Source organism: Cygnus atratus, chromosome 7 (genome assembly GCF_013377495.2).
Source record: "Cygnus atratus isolate AKBS03 ecotype Queensland, Australia chromosome 7, CAtr_DNAZoo_HiC_assembly, whole genome shotgun sequence".
Lineage (NCBI taxonomy): Eukaryota > Metazoa > Chordata > Aves > Anseriformes > Anatidae > Cygnus > Cygnus atratus.
This window is the reverse complement of record NC_066368.1, coordinates 36,342,931-36,355,353: the sequence shown is the minus strand read 5'-3', so window position 1 is coordinate 36,355,353 and position 12,423 is coordinate 36,342,931. Positions and strand designations below refer to the sequence as shown.

The following is a 12,423-nucleotide window of genomic DNA, read 5'->3' as shown; positions in this document are numbered from 1 at the left end:
AATTCCATTCTCAATCTTTTTATAAACCTATTGATGTAAGTAGGATATCTGCTTTTGATCAAGCATAGCTTTTCACCCCAACTCTGTAATGTCAGCATGAAGACCATAATTAAAAATGTGATTAGCTCTCTTCATAAAATCTGTTTGACACCTCTACTGGAATGTCTTTAGCAGCTGATCCTTCTAAAAAAGAACTTATTTCTACTCATCTGTTTTATCTGGAACACATTCCCAGAGCCTGCTGATGCAATATATATTTAAGGAAATTGTAATCTTGCAAAGGGAGGGGAATCTGGGGGTAGGGAGGAGGATGACAAAAAAGAAGTGAATGTTCTGGAGTCATAAGACGAAGTGTTCTGTCAGAGAAAATGGCTACACTATTTAAAAATATATATATATATCCAATTGAAATCTGAGAAAAATACCACTGGGGCAATTAATGGTTTCTTAACTGGTTTTGTTTCTGTTGGTGACTTGGGGAGCCTGATGCTGGTAGGGATGAGCAGCAGTGGGTGTGCATGAGTGTGTTAAGATGGGATGGTCACCAGTCCTTCCCTATGGGGTGGGCCCAAGTAACAAATACAGACCCAAGAAGAGAAACGTTTCTCCTTGTGCTGCCAGCTCTAGTACAAGACCCTTGTTACCAGTTTTACTTTGCTGTGTAATCAGTGCATGTGGTGAGAAATTTTGCTCTTTTTACTAAGGCCTTGTTAGGCAAAGCTTACTGTCATCACTTGACATGCAGTAGTGGCTTCTTGGTTTCTTAAAAAAAAAAAAAGTGACTTGTAGGTCCCTATTCTGTTGCTTACCTAACTAGTTAGTGGGTATAGCTCTGTATTCCTTTCCTGTCCTGCCTGAGTAAACTTGTGTCCAATTCTATAATTACCATCTAGGTTGCAAAGGGGATGTTGAAAGTGTTACCTCTTTTCTGTAGAATGCTTGCTTTTGTTTTGTTTTCTTGGGTGAAGATAAATTAGGTGGGAACCTGATTAAATCTCTTCCTGAGTGCTGACTGGGAGACCTGAGCTCCAGGCTTTGGCAAGCACTACAACCAGTAGACTAGTCTTGTTCCTTCCTTCTCTTTTCCCTGGCCTAGTGCATTTCTATGCAAAGTGAAACACCTTCAAAGAAGGGGTGGAGGTTTTTCCCATACTAGAATAGCCCAGTGACTAGGAGGCCTAATAAGAAGAGAGAATTGTGGGCTTGAATCTTTCAGATCTGGGAATTGATATGTGGTGTTCTGCCTTCAGACGGAGAAAAGGCAGCAGATGACAGCAGTTGACCTGTACTGGTAGGAAAGCAGGTCTCCACCAAAGAGAGGCGAACCTGGGGCTAAGCTTACGAGAGCTTCAGTGAGACTGAAGCATATTGCAGCTGCAGTTCTGTGCTGGCTGAAAGGGTGTCAGGAGTGGGGTCACTCCCACAGCGTGCGTGTCCTCACACCGGGGCTGCCTGACCCGGCCCCCTTCTTGGAGAAGCTAGGAGCCTGCAGGTCCCTGCTCCTGCGGGGCCGGGCAGCGGGGTGACCCCAGGCGGGACGCAGCCGGGTGTCTCCGTGTCCCTATCCCCGGCGGGCAGCAGCGCCTGTGAGCGACTGAGGGGGGCAGGGGCAGGCTGCCGGCTGTGCTGCTGTCCCGCCCCGAGCCTCTGTCGTCTGCAGCAGTTTGTCCCCAGCCGGGGTCCGAGGCTCCCTGGCCCCTCGAGGTGCCGGCTCTTGCGGAGGGACGGGGCAGCGCCCTGCCTGCTCGCTGCGGCTCCCAGTGGCAGGAGGCACCGGGGGCTGGCTGGTGCCAAGTGCGAAATGAGCCCTCTGTTTAAGGCTGGCTGGGTCCTGCTTTCCTGAGGAGACAGGGACAAGGCGGGAGGGTTTGAGGAAGCTGCAGCCCATGTCCTTGTAAATCGAATTAAACTTGCGGTTATACATAGCAAATCCTCTTCGAACTGCTGTCCATCCAGCAACCTTAATGACTCTAAGTGTTTCATCTCGACTGCCCGGTAGCGTTTCATCCACTCTTCTCCCCCCACCCCCTTTCCCCGTTTAAAAACAATGGGGAAAAATGTGTTGTTTGGATTCATAATAGTTTTCGCCAGCGATAAAGGGGCTGTTTTCTGTAACAGCATAGATTATTAGAAACTTGTAGTTTGCAGTTCACATTTGCCATCAAGATCACAGCGGGGGGGTGGGGGGGGAAGGAGACTAGAGTCTGCGGTAGCTTCAGTAATTCCCTTTCACGGGTTTCATGTGATGATTGGAAAAAGCAAAGCTTTCGGAGCAAACTTGCTTGAGTTTAATATACAGTGACTTCAGAAAGTGCAATAAAATCAATTAATGTTGCAAAAGCATTGGCCAAAAAGAAAGCGGCGAAAGGATTTATGGAAATGTAATGGATTTACAAGCATTTATCCTGCGACTTGATAAACAGCAATGGGAAGCCGAGATGGGGAAAATAATTAGTCCCGCAGCCTCAGTGAATTTTAGCAATTTATTGTTATAATTTTATTCTTTCAGTGGTTATTCAAATTTATATTTTAATTTTGTGATGTGAAGCGCAGGGGGATTAATCTAAAGTTTGATCTCTGTTTCCTCGGGAGCTGGGTTTCTTCTGACATTTTCTCCGCTCGCAGAGCGACGCGTGATCTGTCATTTACCAGGGCTTCTCCACACTGGGAGCTCACTCTTAGCTTTGTTGCATGTATTTTAAGGACCATTATCACTGGCCTCAGTAAATAACGGTGCCCACCGAGGGAAGGATGAGCTGTTTGCCTCCATGGGCGCCAGAGTTTTCTCCTTCCTTTGGATTTTTTTCAAACGTGTTTCACCAAAACTTGCCAAGAGCCTCCAAGGGGAAGAGGCTGCAGGAGGATGCGCTGGCTGCTGAGTACGCCGAGCACTGAAAACTTTTTCTTGCTCTCAGAAGTTTGCAGTGCTATTATTACAGTAGGAGCGAGACAACATCTAACATGGAGTAAAGATTACAATTTCCAGAAGTCAGAATTTATTACAGTTAAACTGTGATAAGATCCCATCTGTTATGAACACATGTAGCACCAATTGTTTTTCATACAATTGCAATTTATTTACCCTTCAGACTGAATGAGATTACAAGAGTGATTTTAAAAAGGGGAAAAAAAAAGTAAAGAAAAGCAACAGCACCAGCACCACGCTTTTTCTTTAGGCCGCCCTATCTGTGTCTATCTCGCGAACTCCATTCACGCCGCGCTGCTTCCCCGCGGCTGAGCTCGACGGCTCCTCCTGCCCCGCACAGGCGATGTTATCAGCCCGGGGCTGGGGCTGCGGCCGGGCCCAGGCCCGGGGGCTCTGCCCATGGGGCTGTGCCCGGGTACCGGGGCTCCGCGCCGCCGCCCCCCGGCCGAGCCCGGCGCCCTCCGCGGCTCGGGGCTGCCGCTGCCCCTGCGCTGCCCCCGCCGCGGGGCCCGGCAGCGCCGCCTGGCGGGCGGGAGCCCGGCCCCGGGCCGCGCCGAGCCTGCCCGGGCCCCGCAGACAAAGGGAAGCCGGCTCCGGGGCTCCGTCCCCGTTGGGGTCCCCGCCAGGCAGGCTCCGCTCCGGGCGGCGGCCCCGAGAAGGGGCAAGAACCCGCAGCCGCGGCGGGGGAGCGGGTGGCCGGGTGCTGCGCATGGACCTCCGTGGTTTCGGAGCGAGAGAGGTGCCAGCTCTCCCTCCGACCCCTTCCCACAGGGGTTTCGGATCGTCTTCGCAAATAAACCGGGAAATACAGAGTGGTCGCTAAAAAAAAAATAAAACGTTAGACGGTCTTACCACGGTAGACTAAGAACGGTAATCTAATTTCGTTCTTTCAAACTCTTTCGAGTCATACATATACGTGTGTGTATATGTGTATATATATCCTACAGGTTTCAGTGGGCGGCTTTCTGCTGCTCTGTTATCATTATTTCTTGCCTTGATGTGACGTTGAAGACAGATGACAGCATTGTCAGGTTGTCTTTAATTCATTTGAAGATTTAAAAAAAAAATACACACAAGGCTTCTTACAATATTAAAAGCCTGAACGGATTTACTTTTTTCACAGAGGGGACGGGGTGGCTGGGAGGGGGGAGCGGTTGATGAGTTTCAGACGTGAAGGGAGAACAAAGTCTGTGCGGCGTTGTGCGTGCACACACGCACACAGCGAGCGGCCAGAGGTGGGAGTCTCGCAGCAGCAGCACCTGGTTGATCTTGATGGAGAAATACCCAGCATCAAGCCAGTCTCTTCGTATTGATGCACAGATCCAAATGTATAATCTGTTCGAATTTCAGTCCTGTCTCTGCTGCCAAAGCAGTCCACCTCCAAAGAGGTGAGAGCATACGGTTTCAGGGTCCGTCTTTTTTCTTTTGACACCTTTCTATTTCTTTGCAACATTTTGCATGTAAAAAAAAAAGAAAAAGGCAATGTGCCCCGAACTCCCTCAGAGTGAGCTGCGAGAGAGACTTAGCAGGGATTAGACACCTCCGGTCACGAACGAGCGCTTGCCTGCCGCAGGTCTGCTCGCGAAGTGGTGCGGGCTGCCCCGCGGGGCGCAGAGGGGATCGTGGGGTGACGGGCTAGGAAGGTCTGAAATGCTCCTCAAAATCTGGATGGAAAGGCGATTTGATGGTGGTGCCTCCAGCAGTTTTCCAACTTTAGATTCTCTCCTTTTTTTTGTTGTTGTTTTGGGGGGAGGGAGGGGGGGGAGTGAGGAGGGGATACTGAGCGGTGCTATACTAAGTGCCTGGAGTGAAAGCCAGTAGTGTTAAAGAAAGGCAGTATTTCTCTCTGTCCTTTCTAAATATGAAAGACTGAAGTTCTATGAAGATCTACGTTTTTGCAGAACAGGAATGCACATTTACTTTTGTTTCAGAAAGCTTGGGCCTTTCAGGACTCCACTTGCTGGGTGATTTCGAGTGCAGATGTGGACAGTTCAGGAAAAAACTCAGAGTAAAGAGAAGAGAGTCAGATCCAGTCCTCGCACTGCGCGTACCTTGCTTGTTGTACCGAGGGTAGTTTAGAAGGCAGGGGATGGGCAGTGAGTGACTTTCCAGTCTTAGAAAATGGAGCCTCCTATCGCTGAGTAAAATCTGTCATAAAGGCACCCCTGTATTTTAGCTCCAGCGTACGTTTTGCACTCTGAAATCAGGGAAACAAACATGTATGTATGTGTTTGGTATCGCCTTGCGCGTGTAAGCCAAGCTACATATGCCCATATAGGCTCGGATATATTGCAGAAACTCCTTTGCTGTCTGTGGAGTCTGGTGTTTTATTGTTTCATAAAACTAGCTTAATTACATTTCCCCATAGATAAGATAAACAGAACCCTTCTTTTCTAAGTGTTGCTTATCAGAAGTATTTTGTCGAAGTGGCATCCAGAGTAAGCCTTTGAGAGCGGATGGAAATTCATTAATTTTTTTTTTTGATTCTTCAGTTGCACTTAGCATATGACAAAAGTTGATTTAAATATTACATGAGTTTATCTTTAATGTTCAGAAAAGATTTGTGAGAAGGATGAAACTGTTTAATTTAAACTAATGTATGCCTGACTCTGGTCAGATTGATCTGAGTTTGGGGTTTTGATGGGTTTTACCCTTCTGTTGCTTGTCCTCTCGAGCTGGTTTTTCACTGTAAAATTATTTTAGTTCGATGGCATGGACCAGCGGCTGCTGTCAACTCCACAACCCATCCAGCTAGTAAGAATGGGGGAATAAAATAACAAATGCAACCCTTTTACCTAAAAACATGAGCGCCCATAAGTCAATCTCTATTAGAAAAAATAGCAAATTTCCTAGATTAATATAAAAATCCTACGTGACACTTGCCAGGTCAAATATTTAACAAGCCTGGAAGAGAGACCTCCTCACCACCACCATGCTACATGTAAAATAAGCTCTCTTAATTTTTCATTTATGTCGGTGACAGTACCTGAGTAAAACAGCAGTAATAATGCTAAGTGTTCTTTTTAGCACTCGCATCAGAAATCCTCGCCTACAACTTTCCAGAGCCGAAATGCACAGAACTGCGATCAGGGCTCCAGCACGCAGAGATCTCCCTCGCTGTTTCAGCGAGGCCCGCCACACCTGACGGCTGATGGATTTTAGCTAGACAAGACGGAGGTGCATCTGGTAGAAAGCTGTAACCGTAAAACGCTCATGGAAGCAGTGTGCCTGTGTGGCTGCGGTGCTTTTTAGCCGCGCTCGCTCTCCCAGCCGCAGCCTGGGACGCGATTTTCCCCCAACGAAGGGCGCTCGGAGCCCCGCAGCGGGGCGGGCGCGCCGCTGGGGCTGCGGCCGCGGGGGCGAGCGGCGGGGGCGAGCAGCGGGGCGCAGGCCGGGCCCTTCCCGCTGCCCCGGCTCGCTGGTCGGCCCCTCCGCCGCCGGCACCTCCCCGGGCCGCAGAGCCCCGCTCCCCGGCGCTGGCCGTGCTCGGGGTCGTGTCCTACTTGGTCGCCGAAGTTTGCCTGGCGCGGGTCGCAGCGCTGCCCTCCCCTCCCTTCCCCTAGCTCATCAGTTCACGGCGAGAGCTCCATTTACATTCCCTAAGGCAGAGCCGCGCACCGGTCCTTTTCCCATGTAAGGGGAAAAAAGAGGCATTTGGTTAAAGCAGTTCCCGTGCCCGTTACGGATCCGCGTCCCAGAAGAGCCGCGGAACAGCCGAGCACCGCCGGCCCAGCCCCGTGCCGGGACGGCCGGGCGGGTGCTGGAGCTTCATTAGCCGCCCGCTTTTCTCTGCTTTGCACATTACCGCTAACTTCCACTAATTATCGGGAGTAAATGTATTAGGCTAATTAGCATCTGGGCACCACGGGAAACTTTGAACAGTAATTGCGCTGTGGGTGCTCCAGAGCGCGGGAGAAAGCACCGGGCTTTGTCGCGGCACGGCGCCGCTTGCAGCCGCTCCCCCGGGCTGTGGGGCCGGGGCCGGCCGGGACGTGGGGCTGTGGGGCCGGCCGGGCTGTGGGGCCGGGGCCGCCCGTTCCGCCTGCGCCTCTCCCGGCAAGCGGGCGGCGGAGCGCGGCTCTTCCGCTTCCCACGGCCGCAAGCGCTCTCCCCGCGGTTGCGGCGGCGGCTCGGGCTTCCGCGGCGCAGCCCCCTGCTCCTACCTGGGCGCGGGCCGACGAGCTGGAGCCGGAACCGGGCGCGGGCCCCGGGAAGCCCGAGTTGGGAGGCAGGGAGGCGACACGGGCAGGGGCAGCCCCTCTCGGCATCACGTCGAGTTTGGCACTGCGCTTCGGGAGAGAGCAAACTCGGGCTGAATAGCGGACGGGCTTCTTTTTGTTTGTTTGGTTGTGGTCTTTTTCCTCCCCGTCCCTTCCTTTTAAAAAGAAAAGGAGTTCTCAGAGCGTCCGGTTTTTTATTTAAAAAAAAAAAAAAAAAAAAAAAAAAAAAACAAAAACTTGATGATCATTTGTGCTGCGGTAGGAACTGAAGAAAGAAATTGAAAATAACTGGATGAGATCAAGTAGCGCTTCCCCAATTACTTCTGAACTTCTCATTTAGAAAAGGAGATGAATGGTTACGCATTACACTGTAAAAAGCTTTCAGATAATCTTCTTACTCTTTTACAAATAAGTCCTGCCTTCCCCGGTTTTCTTCCTAAAGAAAGAACGAAGTCTTTTAATTGAAACCCAGTTTAAAAAGAAAACGGTTTTCACAGTAATTTTTTAAAGTTAATTTTCCTCAGGAAAGTGAAAGAGATGTAAACGATTCTTAGTTTTCTTATTTCGTGCCTATGAATTCTACTGAAGTAGAAGTGGAGGGGAAAAAAAAACTTATGATTTTTCTTTTAAAAAAAAAAGAGCCCTGGGGTTACAATAAAAAAAACTTTTTTTTTTTTAATTTTAATTAAAATTGAATAAACGCTTAAGGAGAAATTAGCAATCGCCTCCACCCAAGACCTACTCGGGTTTATAACAGAATCAAAGCATATTTAAAAAAAAAAAAGTAAAACCTTTTAATACATCAAATATACGGAATTTTAATCTTTAAAGCAATACATTGTCTATTTTAGTACATGACGTAAACCTTAACCCTTTTTACAGGGTGGACTTAAAAATTAAAAATAGTTATGTTCCTTTTAAAGAACAAAATAAGGCAAATGAGGTTTTTGGAATAGAATTGTTTTTGTTTTTCTTCCAGAATACATACAAAAAAATACCAATTCTCTTTCAAGGGTATACACCTTAAAAATAATTGCAATTTGAAATTATAACTGACAAATTGCGAGTTGTTTTTTAGTAACAAACATGCATGTAAATTTTTTGTTTCAATGAGACATTAAATAAGAACGTACAATACAATCATAGCAATTTTAAAGTAACATTAAAGAGAAGACCTCTATCTTTTTATTTATATTCTACAATGGGTGTTCCACTTTTACTTAACTGAGCTCAATAGGTAATGCACTTTATGAGTCGTTGTCCCGCTTGAAGCTAACATAAATAAATACAGTGCTCATGGATCCAGTCCTCAAATGAACACCATTTTATAAAAAGTCCGATTTTAATATTTTTTTTATTTTTTCCTTTCCAACTTTTATAAAGTTTCGGAGGGCTCCCTTCCCTCCCCGCCAGGCCCCGGGCTGCACCGGAGCCGCCCCGCCTGCGCTCACTGGTAGCCTAGCGCCGAGGCTGTGGTGAGTCTCTGCCCGTAGAGTGCGTAAGGGGAGTAGTAGGGTCCCGTGGCGGCGGGCACGGGCACGGGGGCCCCGGGGGTGGGCAGCGGGCTCTTGGAGTAGGGGTGGTAGCGGCTGCCTAGTCCCAGCGCGTGGTGCGGGCTGCGCAGCGCCAGCGTGCCCGGGCTGCCCGGGGCGCCCGTCGTGGGGATGTGCATGTGGCACGCCATGGCCGCGGCCGCCGCGCTGGCCAGCGACGAGGAGCTGGGGTAGCTGGAGAGGAGTTTATCGGTGCCCGGGAAGGCAGTATGGGTCCGCAAGTGGCTAAGCAGCTCCTCCGAGGTGGCGAAGCGCTTGTCGCAGGGTCCGTTGGCCGACACCCAGTTGCAGATGTGCGGCTGGGGGTCGTTGGGGAGCATGAAGCCGTAGGGGTACAAAGGGTGGCCGGCCAGCGAGGGCGGCGTGGCGCCGGTCAGCGAGGAGTGGACGCTGTGCAAGGGGTGCGTGGGGTACACGAGGGGGTATCCGGACTTCAGGGCCTGGTCGTGGGCGCAGGAGGCGCCGGCGGCGCCGGCCAGGTGGCTGGCGCAGTGGTAGCTCAGGCAGTAGGGGTCTCGGCACAGGCTGGCCGTCATCACCGACGGCGGCGACGCGCCCGCCAGAGGGCTCGACCCCGCCGGCTTGCTGCAGCCCAGGCTGCTGGCGGCGGCCAGTTGGGCTCCCACCAGGCTGGAGGATTTGGTGGGGTCCAGCGCCACTCCGTGCGGCAGGAACTGCGGCGGGTAGCCGGCGTAGGCTCCAGCCAGCGTACCCGGGTAGCTCATGCCCGCCGGGGGCAGGGGGAAGACGGTCTGGCCCGGCTTGTAGGGGGAGACGGGAGCTACGAGTCCGGAGCCCAGGACGGAGGTGGAGGAGGTGGCGGTGGTGCTGCTGCAGGAGGAGGCGGAGTCCGAGGCGATGGGCTTGGAGCCCGGCGCGCTCTCCTGGTGCTGGTTGACCTCCACGTTAATCCCGGCACAGCTCACGCTAATCCGGCTGTGGCTGATGCTGGTGGTGCCCGGGCCTCCCTCCGAGCCGGAGCTGCCGCTCTTTCCGCAGCCCTCCGAGTCCTTCTTGTCCTCCCCGCCTTTGCCCTCGGCCGGCAGCAGCCCCGGCGAGCAGGCGGAGGCGCTGGAGTTGGGGCTGCCTGTCCTTGGGGTGAACGGCTGGCAGGTGGCGCTCGGCACCCGGAATCCTGACTTCTCCCCGGCCGCGACCCCCGTGGCGGGGACGCCCGCGCAGCCCGTCGCCCCTGGCTCCTTCTTCTCGGCGCCCGGCTTGGAGTAGGGCTTGAAGCTCGACTTGTCCTCCACGCCGATGTCGCTGAGCTTCAGGGGGCCCGACTTGGAGTCCTTGTCGCCTCCGGAGCCATTAGAGGTGACCGACGAGAGTTTGGAGGAAGGGGACGGGTCTGGCTTCCCTATCTGCGAGCAAGTTTGTGCCAAGAGGGCCAGGGGACTCTTCTTCGCATCCAGCTGCAGAAATCAGAAGGGCACACATAAAGACAGAGGTTTAATGGGGGGTTCTACGGAGGGGGAAAAACACAAACAAAAAAGCAAAAACCCGGAGCATACCTAGGACACTCGTCCCGCACGTTTTGCAGGGAACAGCCTGGAAGCGATGAACAATTTCGTGCGCATTCATCACCCTGACAGCCCCCTCCCCTGCATGCACCATTTTCCACAAAGCCTTTAAAGAGGGCTAGGGCTTTCCGGAGCCGGACGAGCCCAGCGCGGCCGCCTCCGGCATGGGGGCAGCGGCCCGGGCAGCGCCGAGCTTCGCCCTTCGACTCCCCATCGCGCCGGGCGGGCAGACGCACGAAGCCGGCCGGGAACTCGAGCGGCTGCAGCATTTCTGCGCCCTGACTGCTGACACTATTTATAAACAGAGCCCGAAGAGCCGGGCTCCAGGGGCGAGCAGCGCCTTCGCTCCGCAGAGACCCCGATGAAATCATTCATTCCCACGGACACACCCTTCCCACCCCCCCCCTCCATTCCGAGTTTCGGTCCCTAACACAGTGAGCTACGCGGAGGGGGACCGACACCGGAGAAAAGGGCCGAATAGGGCCCCCCAAGTCCGAAGGCACGTAGGGCTGGGGAGCCGAAACAGCCGGCCTGCCGCAGCCGCGCTTCAGCCTGTCCCTCTCCGCGCGCCCCCGCCCCAAACTCTCCGTGCAGAAGCCCGCTTGGTCGCCGCTCCGAGCGCCGCTGAGTTCCGTGGCCGGATCGTGACCCCAGAGCGGGTCGTTTCCTTCCACCCGACCCTCCTCTCTCTCTCTCTCTCAAAAAAAAACAAAAAAAAAAAAAAGGAGGGGAAAAAGACAAAAAGAGAAAAATGGGAAGTTTGTTTAAAAAGGCCTCGCGAACGAGCCCAGCAACATGGGAACAATAAGCAGGAGCGGCTCCCGGCGCTAGCGCTCGGCCAGGAGCCCGTTTCCTGGTGGGAGCGCGTCTCGAAGCGGAGGCGAGCGCCGGGGCGGCTGGCTGGAGCGGGCGCCATGCACAGCGAGCGCCCGGGCAGGGGCAGGCTGGGGGGGGGACAGGGACGGCTCCCGGCTCCTTACCTCGATGGGGCTGACGGGCGTGGAGGGTAAAGGCTGCAGGTACTCGGGGTGTAAAATGTGTCCAGTCCGCGCCGTGAGCATTTTCAGGACTTTGATGGGAAGGCGGTTGGCTTGGCGTAGCGGGTCCGAGGGGGGCACGGCGTGGAAGCCGGGCTTGGCGGCGGCGCTGCTGCTGCTGCCGCTATTCCCAGCGTGCCCGGGCGGCCCGGCGAGGTCGGCGGCGCTGCGGCTGCGGCGGGGGCTGCCTCCGGGCTCGCTGAGGCTGCTGCTGCGCTTACTACTACTTCTCGGAGCAGAAAGCGAGGGCGATGTGATCATGACCCAAAACCTCGCATGAAAACTGGGGCAAGTCGCGCCGCTCGCACTCGGAAAGGCTCGCTCGCCTTCTGCGGGCGGGGAGGGAAAAAAGCCGCACGCCCCCCGAGCGGGAAAACAACCATAAAACGTCCTGCTGCTCGCTCCGGCGGGGAGGGCGTGGGTGGGGAGCGGGGGGGCGAGGGGGAGCTGGCCGGAGAGAAAGAGGAGGAAAGGAGGAAAAAAAAAAAAAAAGCCGAGTAATCCGTGGGCTGCGCTGGAGGCGGGGGGGCTGCGAGCGTGTGCCGCCGTGCCCCGGGGCCGCTGCGGGCTGCCCTCGGCGGGGCTGAGCGGGGCCGGGCGCTGCGCTCCGCCGCTCAGCTGCGCTGCGAGCCGCTGCCCATCCAGCCCGGGATCTGGCGGAGAAACTCACTTCAAAAGCAGCTGAATTAGCCGGAGATTAAAGCCTTTGCCGCCTTCCAATCAAATGGGACCCCGAGGTGATTGGAGGGTCAAGGGGATGTGACGTTCCCTTTTCTGGGGCTTTTTGCGCTGTTTTTAATGGTCTCTCGCTCGCTCTTTTTTTTTTTTTTCTTTTCCCTTCCCTTTCTCGTCCGCCTTCCCTCTCCCCTCCCCTCCTTCCTTGTTTTCGCTCCCGGGACGGGCTGGGCGTTAATTCTCTGTTTCACATCACGCGGCGCCAGCCTTTTCCTTCCTCCGCAGCTAGCGCGGGCGGCCGCACGGCTCCGAGGGTGGCAACCGAGGGGCTCCGCCGGGCCCCCGACCCTCCACCCTGCCGTCGGCCCCGCGGCACGGCCCCGCCGCCTGCGGGCCCCGAGGCTGGGCGCGGGGCTCTTTCGGCCCCCTCCCGCCCGACAAGGAGCGGGCCGCGGCGGCCGAGAACCTGCAGAGCGCCGGGCGGCCTAC

At 54.2% G+C, this 12,423-nt stretch overlaps 1 protein-coding gene across 1 annotated transcript; it reads right to left on the bottom strand.

Moving 5' to 3' along the window:
• Positions 1–7,829: 7,829 nt before the first annotated feature.
• ZNF503 (zinc finger protein 503) lies at positions 7,830–11,984 on the bottom strand. The gene is made up of 2 exons (XM_035542357.2): positions 11,203–11,984; positions 7,830–10,114 (listed from the first exon to the last, which is right to left on the bottom strand). The coding sequence occupies exons 1-2, from the start codon at positions 11,518–11,520 to the stop codon at positions 8,594–8,596; spliced, it is 1,839 nt and encodes a 612-aa protein (XP_035398250.1). The 5' UTR covers positions 11,521–11,984; the 3' UTR covers positions 7,830–8,593.
• Between the last annotated feature and the right edge of the window lie 439 nt (positions 11,985–12,423).

What these genes read in the sequence shown, in the direction of transcription:
- ZNF503 (XM_035542357.2), bottom strand. Translation starts at nt 11,520, where the DNA reads ATGATCACATCGCCCTCGCTTTCTGCTCCGAGAAGTAGTAGTAAGCGC. An exon ending in CGCCCGTCAGCCCCATCGAG is followed by an intron (nt 10,115 to 11,202) that starts GTAAGGAGCCGG and finishes TGATTTCTGCAG; the next exon opens with CTGGATGCGAAGAAGAGTCC.